This window comes from Sus scrofa, chromosome 15, assembly GCF_054392235.1.
Source record: "Sus scrofa isolate SSC_HxYL_T2T_F1_AM1 chromosome 15, Sscrofa_HxYL_maternal_Yorkshire_Landrace_v2.0, whole genome shotgun sequence".
Classification (NCBI taxonomy): Eukaryota; Metazoa; Chordata; class Mammalia; order Artiodactyla; family Suidae; genus Sus; species Sus scrofa.
The window spans coordinates 147,567,479-147,594,408 of NC_139397.1; the positions used below are offsets into that span (position 1 = coordinate 147,567,479).

A 26,930-nucleotide genomic window follows, 5' to 3' on the forward strand; every position below is an offset into this window, starting at 1 on the left:
AAAATTCTGTCCATTATTTTTGTATTTCATAATAAGGTCAGAAGTACATTTGTATTCTAAGTCAATTCTTGATAAATTATAACTAAGAAGTAGAAATACTGCATGGATATTTGAAGTAATTATTTAATTCAGTTACATTTAGCTTTGGAATGTGTTCATGCTCTTATTCAAGATTCATTATCATTTGTCTTTGGGTGGTTTTATGCTGTTGGAGAAGTCGGTCTAGGGGTAATGGCTAAACTTCTAAGCGTAAATACACCCCTGGTCTCCCCCCACCCCCCTCCCAGAAGGTTTTCTAACCTGTGCATTGGATACAAATGGTGTGCATTGTTGGGAAATCCTCACGCTAGACGGAAAGTGTAAAGCTGAAAGTGCACACTGCCTTCTGCCCCCAGGCGCGGCATTTATATCCTTACTTATCCTAACTCTGCAGCCATGTCATTATATGCACGGAATCTTTTTTTTTTTAATTTATTGTTCTTTGGCATACTTTCATCACTCAATGGAATAATGTAGATTTAATGCCAGTACTTTATCTTCTGTAACTTCCTAGTGTTCTGCTGAATCATTTTATCAGAATTTATCTAGCCAGTGCTTTATTTTACTTTTTTTAAATTGCAACATCTTCATATGTATATGTATTTGCATATTTGTGTGAGTATTTCTGTTAGGTTAAGTTCTAGTTAGAATTGTGGAGTCAGATTTTGATAGTTGTAACCAACAAATTGCCTTCGTTAATGGCCAGTTTACCCTTGAACCACTGGAGCTTCTAAATCCTACATCCACACGTTCTTACCAGACCAGTGGTTTGAATTTAGTGCTGCTTGATATTTTTCTTTCAGATTTGAGCACGTGGGAAAGAATGCCTTTGGTTGCTGTAGAATATCCTTTTAAGGAGTTAGTTCATAAAATTGGTAGGTTAGAGTTTATCCTATTAAATTATCTTTTTGGAGTTCCCATCATGGCTCAGCAGAAATGAATCTGACTAGTATCCATGAGGACACAGGTTCTATCTCTGGCCTTACTCAGTGGGTTAAGGATCCAGCGTTTCTGTGAGCTGTGGTGTAGGTTGCAGATGTATGTGGCTTGGATCCCACATTGCTCTTGCTGTGGTGTAGGCTGGCAGCTGTAGCTCCAATTTGACCCCTGGCCTGGGAACTTCCATATGCTATGAGTGAGGCCCTAAAAAGACAAAAAAAAAAAAAAAAAAAAAAAAAAAAAACCAACCAAACAAAAAAACCCACTTTTCTCTAGAGTTAGAAAAATTAAACATTTGTTCTTGGCTTTTGTTCTTTATCTCTTCTCAGACTCTGTATATCTTCTATTTTTTTTTTATTATCTTCTATTTTTGTTGAAAATTCAGTAAAAGGTTTGATAGATAGTGATGGTTTATTGATCTTAGAATTTCACCATTGAAATTTTTAAGGAGTTTAGTATTGATACTATTTCTTTTTTTTTTTTTTTTTTTTCTTATGGCTGCACTCTCAGAATATGGAAGTTCTGGTGCTATGGATTGAATGTAACCCACAGCTGCACTCTGTGTCACAGCTGCAGCAACGCTGTATCCTTTAACGCACTGCAACAGGCCAGGGATCGAACCATGCCCCTGCAGTGACCCGAGCCGCTGAGGTTGGATTCTTAACCCACTGCACCACAGTGAGAACTCCTTCACACTATTTCTTGTTAAGAACAGGAACTGGGACTCTTACACAGTTTTCTAACTTAAATTTTTCATCTTGCTGTGGTCTAGCTACTTTGGTGCCACCATCGGTCTCCCCGATCCACCGGGTCTGGATAAGGATTTAAATGTAGACATCCTACTTTGTGTGTAGACAGAAGTTCAGAGATCAGTCCTTGGTGTTGAACTTTGCCAAATTCTGACACCTGTCATTTTTTCTGTTTTCTTATTTTCAGGTAGAGGCAGAGGTGAATGTGGTTTCTACCAAAGAAGCTTTGATGAAGTAGAGGGTGTGTTTGGTCGAGGAGGTGGCAGGGAAATGCATAGGTCGCAGAGCTGGGAGGAAAGGTAACTGCAGGATCCACATCTTGGTATAAAAAGCGTACTTCTTTTCTGCTTTCTGCAGAGGAGAAGACTCTTTGTACAGGTACAAGATTGCATTTAAAAAATGCTGTTAATTATTGAATATCAATTATGTTAGAAATGTTTAAATGATCTTTATTTAAAGGAAGAAGGATTCTAGGTAAATAGGTTAATATTTTAGTGCCAGGATGGATATTTAATAGTTAATTAGATTTGCTATTTGATTAGCACTCAGTGGGAGGTATTTTCCTTTTATTGATTGTTGCTGTTAAAGCATCTTCTCTGTGTTGCTTGTTATGAGCAAAGGCAGGTCTGTATATGCAAAGATTCCACTATAAAAATATGTAAAATAATGAAACAGCTTAACATCAGTGTGGTTTCTTATGTAATGGCCTGTCCAGAAAAAGGTATACTGTATAACCATTAAGGTTAGGGTGATTTTGAAAATCTTTAATGATGTGTAAAATCACATTCTAAAAGCACTGTACAAGGCTGTGTACAGTGTATACCTACAATAAAACATGTATCTAATCTAAAAAATAATTAAAAATAAATTAAAAATAATTAAAAGTCCTAGGTCTTTAGAAGCTAGCTTTTGTAAGTGAGACGGTGGATATTTTTTCACCTTTGCACTTTTTTTTGTATTTTCCAGACGTTAGGCAATAACCATGTATTTGTTTTATAATTTGAAAAAGAAGTCCTATTAAAGAAAGATAGGAAAATGGGTGTCATGGATGAGAAATCTGTATTACTCTCAAGTCTTGTTTGAAACTTATTTTACCTTTTTAGGGGTGACAGACGTTTTGAAAAACCAGGACGAAAAGATGTAGGTAAGGCTTTTCAACTGTTTGAAGTATTTTTTATCTGTACTTCCATGGTATTTGTTCTTACAGAGGCTCACAGACAATACCTTTATTAAAAATTGACTCAATTTCCTGCATCTCTCCAGTAGATGGGGTTGTAGCATTGCTCACATTTAGAATTCCATGGTTATTTGAGGGCTTTATTGTGTGAAACCAGGGATGATGAATACAACCATTAGAATTTACTTGATTTGACTTTGTAGGCCTCTGTGTTCTCTGCAAGACATATATATATATATATATATATATATATATATATATATGCTTTTTTTTTTTTTGGCTTTTTAGGGCCACACTTGCGGCATATGAAAGTTCCAGGCTAGGGGCTGAATTGGAGCTGTAGCTGCCAACCTACACAACAGCCACAGCAACGCAGGATCCAAGCTGTGTCTGTGACCTATACCACAGCTCACGGCAACGCCGGATCCTTAATCCACTGAGCGAGGCCAGGGATCAAACCCATGTCCTCATGGATACTAGCTGGGTTCTTTACAGCTTGAGTCATGATGGGATCCCTGTGTGGTCTTTTTGATGTATAATCTTACTTTCTTTTTTAGGGCAATTTCCACATAGATTTATAAAAATGTATTGTAGTGGTTTTTACCAAATGCTTTTTGAGAAGATGTTCATTTCAGGTTATTAAATTAACTGTGCTAATGATTCTGAGCTTACCTTTTATAAGTAATCCAGTTTTGTTGAAAATAATTGTAGATTAAAAAAAATTTCTTTTATGTTTTGTCTTATTCTTTCCCCAAACAGTAGTACTTAACTAGTGTGTTGGGACACACTGTCATATTGATCAATTGTGAGATGGCTTATGACATCAAATTACAGTAATTTGAGTATTGAAGTTTCTAGCATGACTTATTCTTTTTAAAAGTATCAGTGATTCTTATGTGTAGAGAAATGGGTGGAATTAGAGACATGGGTAAGAATCGTGCATAACCCCTGTGAATACCATGGGAGAGTGTGGAGGAGGAAAAATGCTGGTGATATTCAAATTATAACTCTATTCAATAGGAATTGATTTCTCCACAGGGTGAGATAAGTTTTGGTGATCATCTTACAGTATGATTCTGTGAGAATGAAATGAAAAGATCATTTGAAAAAAAAAGATCCACATGATATTGAAAGGTTCAGCTTGGTGCTTTTTTTCTTTTTTTTTTGTCCTTTTGTCTTTTACTAGGGCCACTCCCACGGCATATGGAGGTTCCCAGCCAGGCTAGAGGTCGAATTGGAGCTGTAGCCTCTGGCCTACGCCAGAGCCACAGTAATGCCAGATACGAGCTGTGTCTGCGACCTACACCGCAGCTCCTGGCAATGCTGGATCCTTAACCCACTGAGCGAGGCCAGGGATTGAACCCTCACCCTCATGTTTCCTAGTTGGATTCGTTAACCACTGAGCCACGACAGGAACTCCCAAAAGGTTCAGCTTGGTGCATTTTGGTGTGAAATACTTTGAAGGAGACAGCAATTTTTGGTTATCAGGCTGCTGCTGGCAGTTTTTGATATGGGTTTGTGCATATATAAAACTAGAGCATGTGATTTTTAGTATCTACTCATCTCCAGTTGGAACCGTCGTGCTATCTGTCTTGGTTTCCTGAAGCACTTTTTAAGTTAGTTCTAACATGGGCTTTCTGATGTCATATGCAAGATGCCATCGCTAAGTTCCCAAGTACAGCCCGGAGTTAGAGCTGCCATTCTCTCCTCCCAGTAAATTCTCCCCTCTTTCAGAGTGTACTCCATTCTCCTGAAAGGGGTTCTTTGTGTAATCCTTTTCATGGAAGATGTGATTCTTTGAAGTGAAACAATCATGGATAGTTCTTTCAGAAGCTTTAAAACCCCTAGACAAAGATTTTGATTGCATTTTTCAGTTATCTAGTAAAGAGCATTGGGATAGCAACAGTTTTTTGGGGGGATGTGTGTATGTAGGAGAAGTCATATCTCATTTTCAGATCCCAAGTTTATGCATAAATGTAGATGAAGAGACTTGTCTGACTTGAGTGGAGAACATACTGCGTCGGTAGAGAGACTTAGATCTAGACAGGTCTTGCTCACGTCCGTGTGGTATCGTTAGGACAACTTCGCTAGACTTGGAATTGTGACCTATGTAAGTGATACAGAGCTCTTAGGAAAAAGCATACGATATAAATCTTCAGTACTACTTTATTTTCACAAGTTAGGTGAATCTTGTTACTTTATTATAGAAATAAGAATTCCTGCTGTCTATATGTGTTACAAGTCTTGGGTTGGAAAAAAAACAGTTGGTCTAACTAGTACTTAAGAATGCCTAAGATTTTCAAACAGCAAAAGTTCACAGTAATATGTTTCTCTGTGCTTGATGTACTTTGCTATTATCAGTCTTAGACCACTCCAGAGTTCTTCTTTATTTTCTTTTCCTTTTGGTCAAAGAGTAGAGATATGTGACTTGCTGCTGCCCCCTGCGCCTCACAACTGCTTGCCTTTACGAGCTAGTATTTATGTCAAGACATGATTCTTGCATGGGTGACCACCGTGAGAGAGTTAATCTTACTTTTCCCATGTAAACGTGGGCAAGGGAAATTTCAGAAAAGACCAGCGACACATCCATTTAAAAACTGATAGGGTGACTTTTTTGGTTCTTTTTTGTTTGGGGAGAGTTTGATTTTTTTTTACTGAAATGAGAACTACAAAGAGTAATCTTAAACTGGCGCTGAGAAGGGAGAGGGTTCATGTTAGTATACGTAAAATAAAAAAGCAGAGAAAGCATAATTTTCATGGAGTATTAGATTTGGAAAGAAATAATAGAGTTCATCTAGTCCAGCCTCCTACTGGTGAATAAACACTCATTTTGTGTTTATAGTAAAAACTATTTGAAGTTGGAAGCAGGAATTTGGGTTTGAAAATACTTTGTTGCCTAATTATTTTTTGCTTTTTCTATTGGAGTTTTTTTTCCCTAGTTGCATTATATCTAAGCCTTTATAACTACAAAAACTTAAATATATTTGCATTTATGAATTATTTAGAGCTTTTATGGTTTTTTATACCATTGAATGGATCATAAATAGAAAGAGAATGTAGGTCAGATGTCATTCATATGAATAGTTGGTTATAATTTTTAAATCACTGTTTGGTTGTTATGCAGTATAACTTTAAAGTAGATATAATATTGCATCTCCTTGCCCCAAATACTCCCCTACAGTTTCCATCATGCTGGGGCTTATCCTACTTGCTCTGATCACTTTCTGCCACAAATATTTGAACATGTGCATGGTTTGGGTGTCATGCACAAATGCTTTTAGAGTTATGTATAAATCTATTCTTTGCTGTTTTCTTGTGAATTTTTGTTGTTAGCTGTTAAAAAATTAAAGGAGTAATGCCCTAGTTTTGTTTTATAAAGAACCAAAGGAATGATCTTTGTTGTCTTGAAAACATAACAGTTTTAAAAGGATGTTCACTAAATATTGTGAAATCATCATTCCACCCAGGGAGCTAGGTTTGAAACTTCAACTTGCAGATAAAAATGAGAAATTTATGGCTAATTTTCTTACAGTTCAGCTGTGTTAACCCTCACTGTCCATTTTACTTTCATTACTGATATCATGCCTCATCCACATAAACTTACCAATAACATTTCTGTTGTTGTAAATATCTGTTATGTCCAGATGCATTGGTATCAGCAGTTAACAACGGATACAAACTTTGTAGAATGTTGTATTTCCACAATATGTATTGTTAGTTCAGCCACTTTTTTTTTTTTTTTTTTAATGGGTGGAGGCTTGATCACTGTGGTGTCATCAGAGAGATGTAGTCAGCATTGAAAAAAGAAAAGGAGCTATGTTGAAGGAAAAGTAGCTGCATAACTGGCTGATTATGTTTAATACATTAAAAAATAGGGTACTATGAGTACTTCTTACTCTGTCAGTCCTGTTTCAGAGATCTGAAAATTGTCAATGCTTTGTCCATTGATATGGATGTCCAGGTCAGTCCTGTTTGGGGTCTTAGAGACCAGAGGAGTTGGAAGTTCAGGAATGGTCTTGTCAAAATTATCCATCTTGATTTGATATTCACCTTTGGAACCTCGGGTCAACAGAGATGCAAAACAGTGATGTAACATGATCTCAGAGGGTAGGTAGGATGTCCTCCTTTGGCATATCTCTCCAGTGCCTTCCTGCATTGCAGAAAGGAACACAACTAATTCAAAGTGGGGAGGATTTTCCTGCTGGAGCAGAGTAGCCAGAGGACTCGATGGTGTAATGGAGTGATAGTAGGTTAGTGGAAAGATAAAGAATGGACATTCCTCAGAACTGATGCCATCTAGGTGGAAGTCCACACTGGTCTGGTAGAGTTCGCCGTTTTCTCTTTCCTGATAGAGGACAGCTGAGACCCGGACACTGGTTAGAGGGCTAGGTCGAGTGTTGGCCACTTGGAAAATAAGATTAGGTTTGCCATCTATATGAGCTACTACTGCTAAGTCAGTAAAGCGAATTGAGAAAGCTCGATTTTTTGGCCGGGCAATCTTCGCCACAAAGGCACCTAAATTAGAAACCATTGAATTGTTTTTAGAATGAACACTCTAAATATCAATACCGTTTCTTCTTTTTTAAAATATCAGTATCTTTTCTGAATGAGAAAAATCTAGCAAATGGTTGTAATTTCTTGTGCCACGCCTTCTGAATGAGTCAGGAATTGAACTCACTGTTAATTTCTCATTTGCCTGAAACATTTTTCAAAATTTTAAAACTGATTTCAAAATGGATAAGCAGAATTCATTTTGTTACATAGAAATGTAAAACTTTACTTTGTTATGAAGTCCAAGAGTGGTCATTTCCTCTATTTTTGCTCCTTCTTTAAAAAAAAAGTAACAAAATAAATGCAATTTAGTTGCAACCAACCAGATGACTTCAAGCTGAAATAGAGAGTAGATTGGATTCAGAGTAGAATGATTTGTGATAGGGAGGGGCCAGTAGAACGAGTGATACATTGAAGAAGTTTTAACTTGGAAATTTATACAAACCTTTTTTTTTTTTTAAAGAAGGATCTGCCTGTAAGGTGATTTCAGTGAACCCTTCAGGTGCATCCTCCTTGTGCCCTCACAACTATAGATTGGGTTTCTTAACTCCTTTTATGCCACAGAGGTAGTTGGTAGGCTGGTGAGGTCTGTGGACCGCTTATCAGAATTATGTTTTAAATGCATAAAAACAAAATACGTAAAAAGGAAACCAAATGTATTGAAGTCTAGTTGAGCGTTAAAAAAATTGTATACTATATGTGCTTTTTTAATGCATTAGTAAAATATAGTAGCAGGTTTAGTACTACGATTTGGAAGTATTGTAGTGTGATATGAAGCTATTTGTGATTTCTGTTTGTACCAGACTTACACAGGTATAGCTGATGCTGTTGTTTTTTTTATTGCATATGTTTATATAATCAGAGGATATGCCAAATTTCAATTTGAGGTTAGTATAAAAAATATGCAGGTTTTTCCTAAGTTAGCATATCCCCTGTGTTTTGTTGACTGACTAACCAGTGTAAGAACTCTTCTTGTGAAGATAAGGGATTTGCTCCAGGTTATAAAGCCAGTTGGTAGCACATTGGGACTTTATTCCAAGTCATGGTTAGTATGGCCCATTGCCTACTTTCTCAGATTATTACTGGGTAGTGGGTTAAAACAAGATTTTCTTCTCTTTTTTAAATTTTTTAATTGTATGTATCACTAGCCCTTCTTAAGGAAAGACTCTTAGCTGCCAGCTTTATAAGCAAACTTTTACAGTTTTTGTGGGCCCAGTTTCCAGTGTACTTTGCTAAGGTTGTGTGTCCTTGATCTCTAACGTACAGTGCTGACTATGGTGCTCTGGGCCCACCAGATATTGAGTAAATGTTGAGAAGATGAACTCAGAGGAGAAAATTCTAGCACAGTAAAGGTTAAAAAAAAATCAAATTCCTCTGTTAGGTAAAATGACTATCAAAATATGCATTAAACATACTTATTCACTTAAAATATTTAGCTTTCTCTGAAAAACTCCTTTTAGACTTTCTGTTAATATTTTTTTGGCTGGTAGCATTATGATCCCTTTTTTCTTAAGTTTCAATAGATAAAACTTAAGTATAGAGTCAGGTTTCTTAAAATTTTTCCTGTCGTTTGACCCTAGAGTCTTCTCCATCTCAGGCAATTACCTGCCGATAATACAAATACATCTGCAGTACAATTGCTTATAGCTGACTCTACCCTTCCCAAAACATTCATACATTTTTTTAAAGAACAAAAACAATTACCTGTGATAAAAGCCTCTAGCATGAGGCCTAGGAGCATTTGTATGGCAAGTAGGGCGATTGCACTTGGACAGTCACCACTGGGGAACATGGTACCATAACCAATTGTAAGTTGTGTCTCCAGGGAGAAGGAGAAGGCAGCTGTGAAACTGGTGATGTACTTGACACAGATAGTGTGGTTTCCAGGTGGGGCATCATGATCTAGTTCCAGATCACCATTCATCTCAGCCAGAATATACCAGAGCACTGCAAAGACAAGCCAGTGGACAACAAAAGAAGCAGAGAAAACCAGCATCATCCAGCGCCAGCGCATGTCCATGAGGATTCCCCACGCGTCTCGAAGATACGCAAGACCTCTTTGAGCGCCGTCCATTTGAAGTGTGCTGTGGCCATCCTTGGTGACTATCCTCCGGTATCTCCGAGTTAGGAGAGGAGCAATAACTTTGCAATTACTGCCGTCCATCTCAGGCTGTAATTCTCTGAAATCAAAAGTAAATTAGTAAACTCTTTACTGCTTTACAGTTAGTATTAATAGATTCTGGGACGTTATTTGCTTTGTAATTTCTTTGGAATGCTTCCCCGACCGCTGGGCAGGCTTTCCCAGTCTGATCGCTCTTTCTCTTTTCTCTTTACATAAAGGAGCATTTACTGACCAAGTCATTCTTGTGATAGCTAATCATAGATTGCTTTGGAGTGTCTTTTATTGTTTCCTTTAATGACTGTTAAAATATTGTTCAGCATATTAGCAAATCCCCAAGGGTTGGGATTTCGATTCATGTCTCCTTTGACACTTCTGTTACCTTTCCTGCACAAATCCAGGTTTCAGGTGTGTATCACTTTGACTGAACATTATGTATAAATAACAACTTAATTATTAGCTGTAAATAATTGATAATTATAACTTATAATTAAAAGGAAAGTTAAATACATGTTCCTCTGTATAAATAAATAGACATCATTTAGCAGTGTAGTGTAAAACTGTCTGAAAATGTTTTGAAGTCAAACTTTGGATAAGGAAAAACTTTTAGAGATCCATAGTTCTCTTGGATACTTTATAATTAGCCTATTGAAAGTTTTAGGATTAGGTTTGCTTTGTTTTTGTTATTTTGTGGAGTCTTTTCCTTTATGGCTGATGGACTACCGACCTTTTGAATACTTCTAGATTCTGATTAGATTGTGGGGTGGAGAGAAAATTATTTTCTTGGCAAAATAAGAAATTCCAGGTAGAGATTCCTAGGTAATATTAATTTTGAGAGTAAATGAACCAGAAGAAAAAGCTTTGAGTTTAATGAGCTAAAATAACCATTTAGACATCAAATGGCATTTTAAAAGCATAATTAGTAAAATTAGTTTTCAGCTGTAAGCAGTTTTCATCTGTGTATGCTTTTCTCTTTGTGGTGAGTAGAAATCTGATGTGTGCTTTGCATGTGACTGTCATTGCATACCATAGATATCAAAGATCTATGCAGAAACAACCAGGAACAGAATGGGAAATACATTAAGTGCTACTTTCTTCTTTGCCATAGTCCAATACTAGGAGTTTATGGTTGACTCTTTTTGTTGCTTCTTCCTTCAGAAGCAGATGCCCTTGGAAATGTTGCATATTCTCTTCCCATCTTTTGAATGACAGTGATGCTTAAGAAGGGAACTAGAGGCATATGGAGCTCGGCTGTTGCTTGAGTTTGCTGGATCCTCCTCTTTCTGGGGACTTTGAGGCTTGGGAGGCTGCTTTCCTGTGTTGTTGGAATTGGACCTTCGCCAGCTGGGATTATTCTTTCGCTTTTGTCCTAAGGCTAATTTAACATTTATTGGTGACATTAGAGACATTCTCGTGTATTTTCTTCGGATTCGAGTTACTGCTGGACCATTGGCATGATCGTTTAGTTTATTTAGATTAGGTGACCATTTCAGCCTCATATGATAAATTAAAAAAAATCTTAGGTCATTAGTGTGTTATAATTTATTATCCCAACAGTCTATCATTGTCATTTGGTATTTTTGTTTTTTGTTTTTCTCGACACAGCTATTTAATGACTTATTTTGCTAGGCTTTTTGATGTTTTAGAAGACCCCATCTTTGTCTGCCCCTTTGAAAGTTATAATAACAACAGCAAAATATCCATAGGCACTGTGCTAGGTGTTTCATACTGCATTGTCTCTAATACTTTGGTATCTCAGTAAGATAGACATTATTATTCTACTTTTCAGGTGAGAGCCCTGAGGATCTGGCAGATAAAAGAAATTTACACAAGGGAGATGGGGGCCTGGGATTGTTTGGATTGTTTTCCAAGTCTGCCTAACTTAAACAGTTGGGTCTTTTTGTCTTGTTTTAAGAGAGTTTGGTGAGATAAAAGTTTTTCCCAAGATGATTGGTAATGCATTAACAAAATAGTCTTTTGACAGCCAGATTTTTAGCACCCTTAGTGGATGCTCTTCTGATCCTCATAAATGTCTCAAGTATCCATTTTAAATCATCCTTAGCTTTATACATGATTTTTATGTCAACAATTAATAATATTAGCTAATATGTATAGTTTACTCTGTGCCAGGAATCACACCAAGCACTTCTCATGTATGGACTTATGTAAAGCCAGCAGCAGTGCTTGACACACAGACTTCTTGGTTAGTGTTAGTTGCTTTCACAGTAGTAAGTACTATTTATTAAAAATGGTACCTTTTATAGGTAATGAAACTGAGGCAGAGTGAGTTTCCTAAGATCACAAAAGTAGTAATAAGTGGTGATGTATTCCTGCTGGGTCCGTAGTCTAGAGGCAGTGCTATATTGCCTCCAAGATAGGTATTTTGACTCTGGTTAGCCTTTATGAATAACGCAATTTGATTAGTTTTCTTCAAGAGCCTCTACAGAGTATTCTTCAGAAATGCTTTTAGGTTAAGACCTATGATTTGTAGGCAAGAAATACATTTTCAGTTAAGGAAGAGACATCTTGCAAGAGTTGAAGGTTAGTGCAGTCAGAATTATAACATCGTCTGGTCTTGGATTCTGCAGGCCGGTAGAGTTGAAACAAAGTGTGGAGAAGAGAGTTTTTATGAAGCATTGCCAAGTTTGTATTTTGCCAGGTGAAAAAATACTTTTAAAAATACAATGCTCTTATCATCACTTATGAAAGAAAAGGCTTTTTTTTTTTTTTTTTTTTTTTTTTTTAGGGCCACACTTGTGGCCTGTGGAGGTTCCCAGGCTAGGGATTGAATTGGAGCTTTAGCCTCCAGCCTACGCTGCAGTCACAGCAACACCAGATCAGAGCTGTGTCTGTAATCCACACCACAGCTCACGGCAATGCCAGATCCTTAGCCCACTGAGTGAGGCCAGGGATTGAACCTGCGTCCTCATGGATACTAGTCAGATTTGTTTCTGTTGAGCCATGACGGAAACTCCAGAAAAGGTCTTTTGAACTTGAAGAAGGATATAGCAATAAAGGGAAGTTGGCTACCTTCATTGAGTTTGTGAACTGCTATGTGGTTTTGCAGTATCCATGGCTTTGACCTTTATTGTTTCCTGCTTCCTGTCCATGTAAAAATGCTCGTGGACCTATATACTAGTGCTGTTCTACCTATGGAACCACTGATTGCTTATTTTGTCACAATTAATTTGGTGGAGGGGTAGTTCATGATTCCTCTTGATTTTCAACCTATTAAGTTCTAAAATTCATTACTGGGGAGATAGCCTTTGTATAAATACTATAGCTAACAAAATTAATTATTCCCATTTGGGCCTTTTTAGGATTGTTACTTCTTATCTACAGCTTTTGTAGCACTCTTGCTCTAGCCTTTTACAGTTTATTATTTCTTGCAACTAAATACACAGAAAAGACCTATGAACGGGACAGTCAAAAGACTATGTCAAAGCTGTGAAGCAGTATCCATTTTACATATAAAACCTTGCTAGATCTTGTCAAAATGTGTTAGAAAGTGAAGTAATTGAGAGAAGTGAATTTTTGATTCCCACTTAACAGATTGCCCTGAGGAACTCCATTCTTTGGACTCATGTAGTCGGTGTGGTTTTAACATGAGGAAGACAGGATGGGGAATCTAGCCGGCCTGACTGGGAATCTGTTGGTTACATGGCTGTGTCAGTTTGGGCAAGCCACCTGCTGCCCTTGGCCAGGCTTCCTTATATTAAAAAGAAAAAGAAAGAAAAGGGAATTAAATAACATGTTCCTTTAAAATGTGTAAACTTAACTACCATTTCTGCCTACTGACAGAGGTTTCCTACATGATCTTTTTTCTATATAATTTTACATCTGCTTGTATGGTATTTAAAAAATTATTATTGCTTGGTAGGTATTATTGATGTAGGTTTTCTTTCCATCAAATTAAAAAGTATCTGGACAGATGGTATGTTTATTATATTTCCAGGTAATTTTCATACCCTTATAAGTGCTTTTAGAACATATTTGTCTTAGCCTGCATTTATATGATTCTCATAAACTGATCTTAATAAGAAGTAGAGTCAAACCTTGGGATGGTTTGCTTGTATCTCTTTGTGTGGGCTATAAGATATTTGCCTATTTATAAATCATTGGAAAAAAACAGTGCTTTATAAAAATGATAGTTTGGGCTGCTTCTTTGGTGGTCAAAGTAACGGATTGGTTCTAATCATTAGGTTGTAGCCCTTTCTGTCTTTTATTGTCATGTCGTAAGTAGTAGTGTAGTTGTGTTAAACAGTTAAGACATGAGCAGTGACTGTAGATGTGAGATGATTACAGTATTACTGTGTATTTGTTCATTTCTGGGGTAAACAATAGACTGTAAGAGTCATAAGCATCTCTCTTGCCCTCCATAATTAGGCCAAACAGTCTGAGTTCTGATTCTATTATATAAGCTCAGAGATTCTTTTATCTCTTAATTTCTTATTTGTAGAAGCATCTAATTTCAGTAGTAGTTTCATGCTTAAAAAGAAATTAGGACACTCATCACTTTCTTATGGATTGAAAAAATAAAAAGGATTTTTTTTTTTTTATGCTCACTTTGGGTTTGTTTAAATCCTTTTCAAAAGAAAAAGGTACATTTTTTTAAAAAGCCATTGAATTTTTTCCTGGGGACTTTTTCTTTTCATTTCTATATTATAATGGAGAATTAGTATATATTTAGTAAAACAGGAAGAAAATTTCCAAAAGGACTCTTCTGTTTCTAAAATTTAAAGAAAAAGAGTAAAGAATCTTAATGTATGACCCTGTAGGTAATGACTTTGTTTTAAAACTCTGTTCACAATATCTAGCTCAGTCCCTATCTGTCAGTCTTTTTTTTTTTTTTTTTTTTTTTCTGTTCCCCCTAAGGAAAGAAATAGATTGAATATTATTTCATGTACTCACCAGTGCTTCTTCTGGGTCAGCTTATATACACAAGCAGGTCTTAAGGAAACCTTCGGAGTCTGTCTTTTTGATGAGGTAATTTTAATTTTCACGTCCAGTTTGTAGGTTCTCTTCTTGGACTGGGTTTACAGTTCACATTCCTCTGTTTATAATGTCGTGGGGGTTGGTTTCAGCTGAAGCTGATGTGATTGGTCACTTAGTCTGCAGGGGGGCCAATTAGCTCTGATCATGTGGAAAAGAATGCCGGTTTGTTAGGAGGTCTTTCTTTACCCAACACAAATCTTAACAGCTCTGGAGAAAGCCTCCAGAACTGACTTGGAGAAGGGGTGCATTTTTTCCCTCTAATCGGAACCGGTCTTTAGTAAGTTTGCATAATCTTACTTAAGAGTTTATTTTAAAGTTCAAAGGGATAAAATTCCCTGCAAGATTTCCTTTCAGCCGTCTTTCCTTATGTAGCATGTTGAAGTGTGGGATATTTCCTTTACTAATCTTTTTTTATATCCTTGGATAAGGACTTTTAGGTATAAATTAATGAATGGATTTTACTTGTTTTCCTTTCATAGCACGTCTCATCAGAATGCTACCACTAATTCTAGAGCTAGTAATGTAGGTGATTTAGTTACCTGAAATCTTTTTGGGGGGGAGGGCAAGGAGGCAGACTCTTTTATATTTTTAAGGCTATGTATAGAGACCTTGAATAAGAATAGTTGTTCTCTACCTCATACTAATCTTTAAAAAACCCACTTCTGTGAAGGGACTGAAGAATTTTTCTGAAGTCATGCCTTAGTGATGTTTAATGAATGTTTCCCTGAGAAGTATGATGACATGCAATAGCACATAGAGTTCAGGGTACAGCAGATTTAACTTAACATCTAAATAATGTTTATACCTAATATAATGTTTGTGATCCAGCTTGTAGCAACCTCAAAATGAGCTGTCAGATGGCTTTGTATAAGGCCTTACTGAGCAATGCTTTCCTCCACCTCCGTTAGCTGATTTTAAAACTTTGATCAAGTGTCACACGTAAGAGGATCTGAGAAACAAAGGCTGTGATTGTTCAAAGTAAAATCATGGAAGGCCTGCTGGGAAAATTATTAATGTAGACCAATATAATGCTACTTAGAAGTGAAATCCGCCTTTGTAGATTCCTTCTCCCCCTACAATTCAAAAATATATTAATTCCTTCTTTGTTTTTTTAATGCCAAACATTTCAATACAAGTTCAGACACAGCACTGGAAACTTTGACCTTTAGAACTAGAGAAGGTAAGAGCATAAAAGGAGGGACATGTGATCTGATACACCTTCCTGCGTGTTCTGGTAGGAATTATACTTTATATCAATTGCTAGTTAACTGATTGGGGATGGGAGAGGGAAGCCAGATTAAATATGAGTGTAAGTAACACTGCCTTTCAGAAAGCTGTGCTGGAGTATATCTGCCATGTGTCTTGAACAGACAATATAGTAAGACAGTACAAGATTTTACCAGACTTAGAAGCCTCTTTCCGTAATATATTGAGGCAGAAATGATTTAGCAAGATGATTGTCAAGAAAGAAATGTCTCAAGTGAAGACATTATTCTGGCTTCCGAATTTGACTCTTTGAAAATCTGCTGTGGTCCGTAGACAGTGATTCCTAATTGCTGTAACTGAGTGAACATCGTAGACCAGTTCTGGAGTGCCTCCTTAGGAGCATAGCACTGCCATTGTAACAGCCTGAGCAGTTAAATTCATTTCTGTTTGAGGTTGCCAGGTTAGCCGATGAAACTGATATTGGCAAAGATGATTTTACCTACTTCACCCTAAAATACATGGGCCCTTGCACCTGAGGTACATGGAAATTCCTAGGCTAGGGGTTGGATCAGGGCTACAGCTGCTGGCCTACCTCAGAGCCACAGCAACACCAGATCCAAGCCGCATATCCGATCTACACCACAGCTCATGGCAGGGCTGGGTCCTTAACCCATTGAGCAAGGCCAGGCGTCGAACCCCCATCCTCATGGATCCCAGTCAGGCTTGTTACCGCTGAGCCGCTGGTCTCCAGTGCTGTTTCCTACATAGTGTACATAGCTTTTTTTAGAAGATGCCTAGTTCTCTTTCCAGTTCTGCATCCAAGCCGACTACTGGTCATCTTCCCCAGAGATTTCAGGCAGCATCTAGGTATGTACCAGCAAATGACTGAGCATAAGGGTTATTAGGGATGTGGGGCATACATAGCCAGACCACACGAGGTACTTGTTCAGGAAGTCTGATAGACTGCAGCCCTCCAGCCTGACCCTGCTGTGTTTCAGGACCCATGTTCATCAGTGGAGCAGATTGTTACCCCTCAGGAGTTAGGATGGGAGAAAAGTGGTAAATGTCTGGATATAGAATTTAAACTACTCCATCCTAGTTACCCCGAGTTTTATTTACAGTTGAGGGGAAAAGTAAATATCAATACCTGGATGGGATTCCTTTTCGCTGTTTTCTCTGGTATTAGAAAATATTTTTAGTGTTAATCAGAGAATATATATCTGAATAGAGGAATACAAAGTTACTTGCTAGAAAAATTTGCACATAAACAAGCTTCAAAGTCTGTCCCATAATTCCACTTTTGCTTTTGGAGTTTGGGCACTTGTAAGTTCCAAGCCTCACAGCTGTAGATTTTGTTGGCTGAGTGCCTCTTTGCTCCATCTGAAGTTTTCCATAAACACCATTTCTGGCTGTAAGTCAAACATGCACACAGGTGCCCTTTTACTGCTCTTTCTCCTTAGGAAGTCCTCTCAATTAGACCAGACTAAAGCCAATACTGCAATTTAATTTTATTTTTAGAAGAGTCCTATTTAGACTTAATACGTTAAGGCAGAACCAACCAAACATTTACTACCATTGGGGAAGATATATTTGTGGTGCAGTTGTATTTTAGCACCTTTTATACATTGGTATAAGAATATAAAATGTATCATACAGGTAGTATAGTTTGCACATAAAATGGTCATGTTTCCCATATTGAGTAGAAAAAATACTTTAAATTTGTCTTCCTTTATGGACACTTTAAAAACCTTTAAGACACCTCTAAGACCCAGCAAAAACCTTAGACCCTTTTCCCTGAAAAAAGATGAAAGCATGCCAGTATGATATGTGTTTCCAGATTTTTTTTTTTTCCCCCTTTTTTGGTCATTCCAAGGCATATGGAGTTCCCAGACCAGGGATCAGATCCAAGCTGCAGTTGTGACCTGTGCCACAGCTGCGGCAATCCCAGATCCTTAACCCACTGTGCCAAGCTGGGGATCAAACATGCCAGCACTGCTGAGATACCGCCCATCCTGTTGCACCTCAGCAGGAACTTCTGATATGTGCTTCCAGTTGAAGAATTCATAGCCCTCAAGCTCATTTATTGGCTATAGGTTAGAAATATTTGGTTCAGGAATTAATTTGTAAATGATTCAATTATGTTAACCTTTAAATTATCTTGTTTACAAATTAATCTGCTAAGACTTAAAAGCTGAAATATTTGGTTACTCAGCTTTGTCACGTCAGTGATGTTATAGGAGGAAGACTTTGACTTGAAGTGCTGAGAAAGGCCATGCGAGTGTCCCTCGGCCATCTTCGCCAGGGCCACTGTGCAGTCCCATAGTTTTTAGACAGTAAAGGAACTTGAGATAGTATCTTCCAAGTCGCCTCTGAACAACTTTACCACTTATTTTAAATTGTGTCAATAATGCATAGATATGCACTTATTTTCTGAAGTCATTACACAATTGAAGTTTTCTTTGACACCCCCATGTCCCAGCCAAATCTGTATAGATATAAATCTACTGTAAACATTTAGGTTATAAAGGATTGATTTTGATGTTTTAGAGCAATTCTTACATACATTGTAATTTATATTGATTGGTAGTGATTGGAAATGTATATTTTATGACATAGTACCTGAAGTCATTTTTCCCCCTCAGAGTGATTTGGAGTAAAATTTTTATGTTGAAGAAGTTGATCCTAACCTTTTTTTAGAGGGTTCATATTTTGACATCATTTATCTGCTGGAAGATTAACAAGTTGAGTTCCATTTAGAAATATTGGAAGAGGAGTTCCCATCGTGGCTCAGTGGTTAACGAATCCAACTAGGAACCATGAGGTTGCGGGTTCAATCCCTGGCCTTGCTCAGTGGGTTAAATGATCCCACGTTGCTGTGGCTGTGGTGTAGGCCAGCAGCTACAGCTGTGATTCAGCCCCTAGCCTGGGAACCTCCATATGCCGCGGGAGCGGCCCAAGAAATAGCAAAAAGACAAAAAAAAAAAAAAAGGTTGGAAGAAGTCTCTAGTCCCAAGTTTTTCTATGCATATGTCTATTGCCTTTTTAGAGATCTTTAGACTTGGATCCCAGAGCTTCTTCTTTCTACTTTAGTTTTTCGAGAATGTCTAGCTGCTTTTGATGAGTTTAATTTGTGAGCAAACCCTGTGTTAGGAGTTTGAACACCTATGTTCTGTTTCTTATTTGGTCATTACCCAGCAGTGACTGTGGGAGATCCCCCTGCAGGTATCCTTTTTCTCACAGGAACAGGAGATGCTTGTGGTAATTACAAGCATCAGATGAGATATATTAATGCCTTTTGTCAACTGTAATGTATGGAGTCGTTTGTTTACACGTATGCAGCTGGACTGTGGTAGATGCTCTGTCTAAGTCTCTTTAATTTTTAATCCTATGTCTTTAATTGTATTTGTCCGTGGAGGAAGCAGTCATAGTAATGTGTGCTAGAGGTTTGAGTAAATAAGCAAAAAATGGTAAAGTAGTACTGTTTGGGAAAATAGACTGGGCAGTATTCACTAAAGTTGAATATATTTTTCAACCCAGCAGTTTCACTCCTGGGTAAATACCAACAGAAATGCAAACATAGTCTCACCAAATTTCATATTCAGGAATGGTTATAGCAATACATTGTGTAATGCAAAATACTAGGAACAACCAAAATCAGAAGTAGAAAAATACATTGTGTTCTGTTCATACAGTGAAATTCTGTACCATAGGGCAAAAGAACAAGCTTCTGTTCTCTGTAACAGTGTAGGTGAATTTCCTGTGATGTTTGCTGAAAGGAGCCAAACATAAATGAATATTACATTTGCATAAAGAGTTGAAAAGCGGGCAAAACTAATCTTTAGGGAAACACTTGATAAGTGTTTAACCTTGCAAAGGGCTGATTAGGAGGACAATGAAAACTTTCGAGAGGTCCTGATTTTTTTTTTTTTTTTTTGCTTTTTAGGGCCGCACCTGCAGCATATGGATGTTCCCAGGCTAGGAACTGAATCGGAGCTGTAGCCGTCAGCCTACACCACTGCTCACAGCAATGCCGAATCCTTAACCCACTGAGTGAGGCCGGGGGTTGAACCCGCAACTTCATGGTTCCTGGTCAGATTTGTTTCTGTGGCGCCATGATGAGAACTCTGAGAGCTCCTGATTATTTTTTAAAAATCTAAATGATAGTTAAGTGGGTAGATTTGCTTTATGAAAACTCTGGCTTGTACATTTGTAATTTGTGTACTCTTTGGTAAGAATGTTATACTTCAACAGGTTTTCCTACAGACGGGGAGGAGCTGAGTGTGGTCCATTTAAAAGTTCCTGAATTCTTTTTCTTCTTGTCTTATGGAAATGACAGTGACCCCTGAAAGCAAAACTCTTCCTACTTGCACTTACATGTGAGATGTATCCGTCATGCCAGAATTATGTTATTCCGGCTTTCCTTGGTTTACTAGAGAAGTTGTCACCTAGATCTTTCTATTTCAGTTATTCATTATGCAATATTCATTGTATCAAAAAATATATTGAAAATTTTAGGCATTATTTTGTGAAACAAGAGCTTGGTAAAAAAATCTGAACTCCTTTGTTATAGAATTTCTGAACTGGAATGGGTTAATTTAAATTTAGACGGCTGCCTCGGCACACACACACACACACACACACACACACACACACCCCCACACCCCCCCTCACCCCCTTTCAGGTTAGGAATGGATCTTCTGTAGTCAAGATGTATAGATCAAAAAAGACAAAAAACAAACAAACAAACAAAAAGATTCCATGATCTCCATTCTTTTGTTGGTACTTGGCTCTTCTAGATCTTCCAAAATTTCCATCCCACATCCTTTTTTGACACAAGGAATGGTGTAAATAGTCTCTCAGACTTTATGAGGTACAGGTTTTTCAGCAGGTTGAGAATTACAAGATAGGTTCTAAGGGAGTTTCATTGGTGGCTCATCGGTTAATGAACCCAACTAGGATCCATGAGTGTGTGGGTTTGATCCCTGGCCTCACTCAGTGGGTTAAGGATCTGGCGCTGCCATGAGCTGTGTAGGTTGCGGACGGGGCTCGGATTCCGCCGGGCTGTGGCTGTGGTATAGGCCGGCAGCTATAGCTCTCATTTGACCCCTAGCCTGGGAACTTCCATATGTCACAGGTGTGACCCTAAAAAGTTTAAAAAAAAAAAAAAAAGATAGGTTCCAGTAAGCAGAAAAGCCAGATTAGTTTCCATATTTTTACCCTGTCCTGTCCTTTGTATTTTTCTTATTCCTAGGTACTAATATGAAAAGTATATGTAGCACTTGACATTTATGAAGATAAAAAAAGAAAAGAATGCAAACAGATTATTCACATAAAGGGAGATGAAGTCAGCCAACAATATGAAAAATCTTTGCTGTGAGGAATTCATATTTGAGCCACATTAGCATACAGTGTTGCAACCATTGAAGTAGACAAGTTTCTAAAGGATAGCAGCACTTGACTTCGATAATCTGAGAGTCCGGTGGTTTTACTCTTTTTTGAGGAAGGGAGAAAAGTATGTCAGTGTATGAAGTCTGCTCCTTGGCGTAGTCATTTTACTCTTTGAAGGTTTTTTTAAGAAGAACTAGTTCAAAAAAGCAAAATGTATATGCACCCAGATATTTCTTCTCTTGTAATCTATAGTTCTCAAAAAATTAGAGATGAAGTAAATGTCGAGTCAGGAATGATCTAGTAAGATTATTTAATGGCAGCAAGGTATACTTGGTATGTGTCCATTTTTATTATCAGTGTGGTGTATAATCACGGAGATGTGTTTGCTGTGTAGATGAAACGTAGATTACAAAATAGTGGGTATACTGATTGAAGCTACATTTTAAAAATAGTATGTGAAAGCTAACCACAAATACATAGAGTTCTGTTTCAAGATTGAGGGATTACTAGTATTTTTATTTTCAATATATTTAATTTTTTGCAGCTTATCATCTGTTAGAAAAAATTATATTGGCCAGTTTTTGGTGAGTTAAACACTTTGCCATTAGTGGTTTTCTTGCTTATATTGGTACATTCGTTATTTCTCAGACTTAGTGTAAAAGTAGACGCGAGTGGGTGTTTTGACCAGCTCATCCGTCATGCAGTGGTATTCCCGATATGCCTGGCACAGGCTACTTGTGCCTGAATGATTACCTGGGATAAAAGTCACTTCCCATGACTTAGCAATTTACGCACCATTAGGAGTTTCTTTGTTTTAAAATTTTCTTTTGTATGTAGCACTATTTTTCATCAAGTATGTGGGCTTGTTGGATGGCTCGTCCCCTCTTATTCTGAGCAGGAGAGTCTGGAAGGTCTTCTATGCTTCCAGCCCAAGGGCAGTCACAGAATGTGCCTGTACTTGAATTCATGAAAGTTGGCACTTAGAGTGCAATATATGTTTGTTAAGTTAATCAGAAGATTAATTATTGTTAGTAAGAAGATTAGCATTTGAACTCTGTGCCACTTAAATGGTGGTGTGACTTTGGACAATTCTCCTGAGTTACCTGAAGATTGTTATGAAGATTAAATCAGTTAAATGAGTGTTTTTATTATCTATGGCTCTATAACAAGTTACCCCCAAACAAAATAGCAAACATTTATTATCTCAGTTTCTGGGCCAGGAAGGAGCAGCTTAGCTAGGTAGTTCTGGCCTGAGTCTCTCGTGAGACTGCAGTCACCTCAGGACTCAACTGGGGTTGGAGCCACTTCCAAGCTCACTCATGTGGCTGTTGGCAAGGCTCAGTTCTTTGCCATGTGGGCTTCTCCACAGGGCTGCCTCACAACAGGACAGCTGGATTCCCTCAGAGCATCCAAGATGGAAGTTTTTAACTTAGTGTCTGAAGTGACATCTCATCACTTCTGCTGTATGTATTCTGTTAGGACCAAGGCCGTGAGTCCAGGGGTATTATTGCTGAGGGCTGCCTTAGAGGCTGCCTGTTATAATAACATTTTGCCCAGCAAATCCTTGTAGTCCCTCATTCTGAGAGATTTTATCCTGTAATAAAATAATACCGGGTAACAAGTGTTGGGGTGAACAGGATGTGGGATCTTAATACATGCAAAGTAGAATATAGAGGAGGACCAGAAAGTAGAATTTCCTCATTTTCAAATGCCACATTTTCCCACAGTGGGAATTCCATTAAAGCTCTACTTTTGAGTTTACAGTCTGTTTTGAAGTAAAAGAGGGTGAGGAATTCCCACTATGGCACAACGGGATTGGCGTCTTGTCTCTGCAGTGCCAGGGCCAGATTGCAGGCTCAGTCACTGGCCCAGCACGGCAACAGCCCCAGCTTGAGGAGCTGGGGTTGTTGCAGCTGTGGGGTTGTTGCAGCTGTGGCTTAGGTCACAAATGCAGCTTGGATCTCATTCCTGACCAGGGAACGCCATATGCCATGGGAAGCCCAAAAAGAAAGAATATGTAAAAAGAGATTGAAATTTATAGGTAATCCTGTTTGGGCAGAATCACTGGTGGAAGTTGATTAAATAAATTAAGTTTATTATATATAAACTTATATACTAAGTTTATTAAATATAGTTAAAAATATTGCAGGGCTTAAAAAAGAAAAAAAAAAGTTCTTGTCATGACTCAGTGGTAACGAATCCTACCAGCATCCATGAGGACACGGGCTCCATCCTCGGCCCTGCTCAGTGGGTTAAGGATCCGGCGTTGCCGTGAGCTGTGGTGTGGGCTGCAGATGCAGCTCAGATCTGGCGTGGCTGTGGCTGTGGTGTAGGATGGCAGCTGTGGTTCCAATTCCACTGCTAGCCTGGGAACTTCGATATGCTGTGGGTACAGCCCCAAAAATACAAAAAAAAAAAAAAAAAAAAAAAAAAAAAAAAAGGATATGCTGCTAAGAAAGGATTGCCAAGTGAAAACAACAAGGTTACAAAACAACATATATAACACTCTGAGGGTAGTGTTATGTGAATGCCAGTGAGGCATCTGTATGTACATGCCTAAGTAACCAAGGACAGTTTTTGGAAGGCTTTATAGGAAAATGTTGATGGTGGTTACTTCCGGGGGGTAAGACTCAGGGGGACATTTCTTGAGTAGGGGGAAAGTTGACTCACTTTCGTTGCATGCTCTTAAACATATTATTTTTGTTTAAAAAAAAACCTGCCCTTTCTCTGAACATTTAGCTTTAATATGTGCATTAAATCTGCAATTACTTTATTTATGCTGCCTGAACATTGAAAGGGATGCATTTGCAGAAAAGCTTGATTTGAATAGTCAGGTCTGTTTCCAAAATCCTTGCTGGCTGAGGCTTATGTATACTCATTTTCTTTACAGGGCGACCAAATTTTGAGGAAAGTGGACCAACATCAGTGGGAAGAAAGCATGAATTCATACGATCAGAAAGTGAAAATTGGCGTATTTTTAGAGAGGAACAGAATGGAGAAGATGAAGACGGTGGCTGGCGACTAGCTGGGTCAAGAAGGGATGGAGAGAGGTGGCGGCCTCACAGTCCTGGTAAAAATTTGCTGCCTAAAAGCCCACAGGGACTGAAATAAGTGAGGACTTGGTGGAAATTGTGGGAGATTAAGTGAAAAAGAGAAAGTGTAAAGAAAAAAAAAGAGGAGTCTAATTTATGTCACCATACTCAGTCTTGTTACCATGAGAAATTTCCCCGCAACATTCCCTTCATCTGTTCACTTGATTCCGTTACTTTTATTTTTCTGGGGCAGTGTGGTTTAGTGGGAAGCACCTGACCTTAAATGTAAACATGAAAGAGGGTTTCATTTGATTTTTCTAAATCGAATGGTAATTATTTACTTTGGAATTATGCTCCTCCTAAAAAAAATTTTTTTTTTCCTGCATAAGAAAGGATTTATTCTTTCTTTTCTTTTTTGTTCTCAAACAGTGATTTCTGCTTACTTGAAGAATACACTTTAAACCCAGGTCAAAAACAATCATAAGTTCATTCTTTTGTCCCTCTAAATTTAGGAAAAAGAAGGAATATAGTCGTGATTAGGGGTTTTGTGAGTTCTTCTCTTTGACTCTTAAGAAAGCTTCAGACTGTTCTCCGACATTAGATATGCTGGTAATTGAAAACACTGGTGCTTTGTGTCAAAGTTCGTTCCTTACCAGAGTGCTGATTCCATGCCTCATGATAAGCAGATGCCACTGTAGTTTCGATCTTGGGGTCACGAAGGACTGAAGCATACAAACAGTGTGTACATCTCTTTTGATTTTCATGTGTATAATGTTATTTTATCTATTGACCGTATGCCAAGGAAGCTTTACTTTAATAGGGGAAAGTATAATAATCTAAAGTGTTTTCAGTTATGTTTTAAAATCAAGTTATTCATACATCAGACTTAGTCTTGGTCTAAGCAAACATAATAGGCATACAAGGTGCTTTATGGAGTTGTGGTTGTGGATAGGTGGAAAGTTAGTGCAGTTGATCTTTGGACAGATTTACATTGCTCTGTAAATTAACCTGGTGAAGTTAATCTTTGGACAGATTGACAATGCTCTGTAAATTAACCTGGTGAAGTTAATCTTTGGACAGATTGACAGTGCTTTGTAACTCCTCATTGGTTGCCTCTTGGGTGAGTTTTCTGGCATCAGTGGGCATTGTTTACATCACACTTATCTAGGCAGTTCTCATCAGTCAGTGTCCTGGACAACCAAATGTTACAGTTCTCTTCAGGGCAGCGCAGCATTTTGTGCTGAGCTTGCCTGTAAGCAGAGGGGTTTGTAGACTATGTTCCCAACAAGCATTCAGTGAAAGAATGGACAGGATCTGGGCTGAGCGAGAAGAAAAATTCCAGCTGATCAAAAACAAACAAGGTGAATGTTGTGGAAGATGAGCAGTGTTTCTGAGCCCAAACGTCTGATGTTAATTCTATTAAAGCGAGAGTTAAAAAGTTAAACTTTGGTGTTATAGTCTACCGTTGACCCTCCTCGCCACAGAGCTTAGATTTTGGATGTATATTGTCTTTTTTTTTTTTTTTTTTTTTTTTTTTTTCCGTCCCCTAGCTTTTCTAAATCTTTTTCTCCATTATTTGATATGTCAGTTTTGTCATCAACTTGACAGTTTTCCAAATTTTTTATCCATACATTTTAAAAAGACACTTTGGAGGCTATAAAGATATGTCAGTCTCAAAAAAACATTGTAAACAGAAATTTTTAATTTTTATTTATTTATTTATTTATTTTTGTCTTTTTAGGGCCACGCCCGTGGCATATGGAGAGTCCCAGGCTAGAGGGGTCTAATCGGAGCTGTAGTCACCAGCCTATGCCAGAGCTACAGCAACACCAGATCCCAGCCGAGTCTATGACCTACACCACAGCTCGTGGCCACGCCGGATCTTTAACCCACCGAGCAAGGCCAGGGATCGAACCCGCAACCTCATGATTTCGAGCTGGATTCATTTCTGCTGCGCCATGATGCTAACTCCACAATATGCAATTTTTAAAAAGAATACCATCTACTTTTTCAACCTAGCATATTAAAAATTGAGTCTGATTATATCAATTGTTATCAGTTACTCTGAACATTTTAATCTTTTATTAGGATTGATAAATTAAGTCAAAATCAGTATAAAAATTTTTTATCTTATGAAAATAGTATCAAGCTTTAGTTCTGGTGTAAGGTCTGTAAAGCAGTGGTCAGTCTTAATCTATAGATGTACCTTATCTGCTACATTTAATTTCATGAATAAAATTTTATTAACTTGGTATGATAAGAAAATAGGGGATATAGTTTTATTAAAGTATGGCTTATAGCTGGGTGTGTATGGAGTTGGGAGCATTAAGGACAGCTAAGCACCCTCTCTGGGAGACAAATTTAGGAAACTTAGTAAGAGGGAAACATGAGCCAGATGCCTAGAAGGCTAGATTCTATCACAGTGCATACTTAGAAATGAGACCAGCAGACTGAATACTCTGGAATTTAGCATTTGATCATGAATACTTCTTTGGGATAATGACTCTAGGTTTACATTTAGGTAATCTGGGTATAAAATTCCTTTGTTTGAATAGAAGGTAGTAAATAGTGTTTTGCTGTTACTAAGTTAGGTGTGGGAAGTAGGAGGATAATGTTTTCTTACCTTTTTGTAAGTGGTTTATGAGATGCTACCTGTATTGGTGTTTTAGCATTTTGCCCTTTGGTTTTCAGTTTGATTTTAGTAACATTTAACGTTGACCTCATGTTTTTTATGT

General features: G+C 37.8%; 2 protein-coding genes across 29 annotated transcripts in view; one reads left to right on the forward strand and one right to left on the reverse strand.

The window, feature by feature from the left end:
* Positions 1-26,930, forward strand: part of GIGYF2 (GRB10 interacting GYF protein 2) — a 132,693-nt gene that overhangs the window by 54,159 nt on the left and 51,604 nt on the right. For 23 of the 28 annotated variants that reach the window (XM_085000699.1, XM_085000704.1, XM_021075627.2 and 20 more), the window contains 3 exons: positions 1,915-2,026; positions 2,831-2,871; positions 24,054-24,233. In XM_085000699.1, coding sequence (XP_084856825.1) covers positions 1,915-2,026; positions 2,831-2,871; positions 24,054-24,233 — 333 coding nt within the window. The remainder of the gene's footprint in view (positions 1-1,914; positions 2,027-2,830; positions 2,872-24,053; positions 24,234-26,930) is intronic. The other 5 variants (XM_085000707.1, XM_085000710.1, XM_021075632.2 and 2 more) reach the window with 1 other exon arrangement.
* KCNJ13 (potassium inwardly rectifying channel subfamily J member 13) lies at positions 6,658-14,606 on the reverse strand. Its single transcript, XM_001926506.7, has 3 exons — positions 14,486-14,606; positions 9,160-9,635; positions 6,658-7,419 (listed from the first exon to the last, which is right to left on the reverse strand). Exons 2-3 carry the CDS (start codon positions 9,617-9,619, stop codon positions 6,797-6,799), a joined length of 1,083 nt encoding a protein of 360 aa, XP_001926541.1. The 5' UTR covers positions 9,620-9,635; positions 14,486-14,606; the 3' UTR covers positions 6,658-6,796.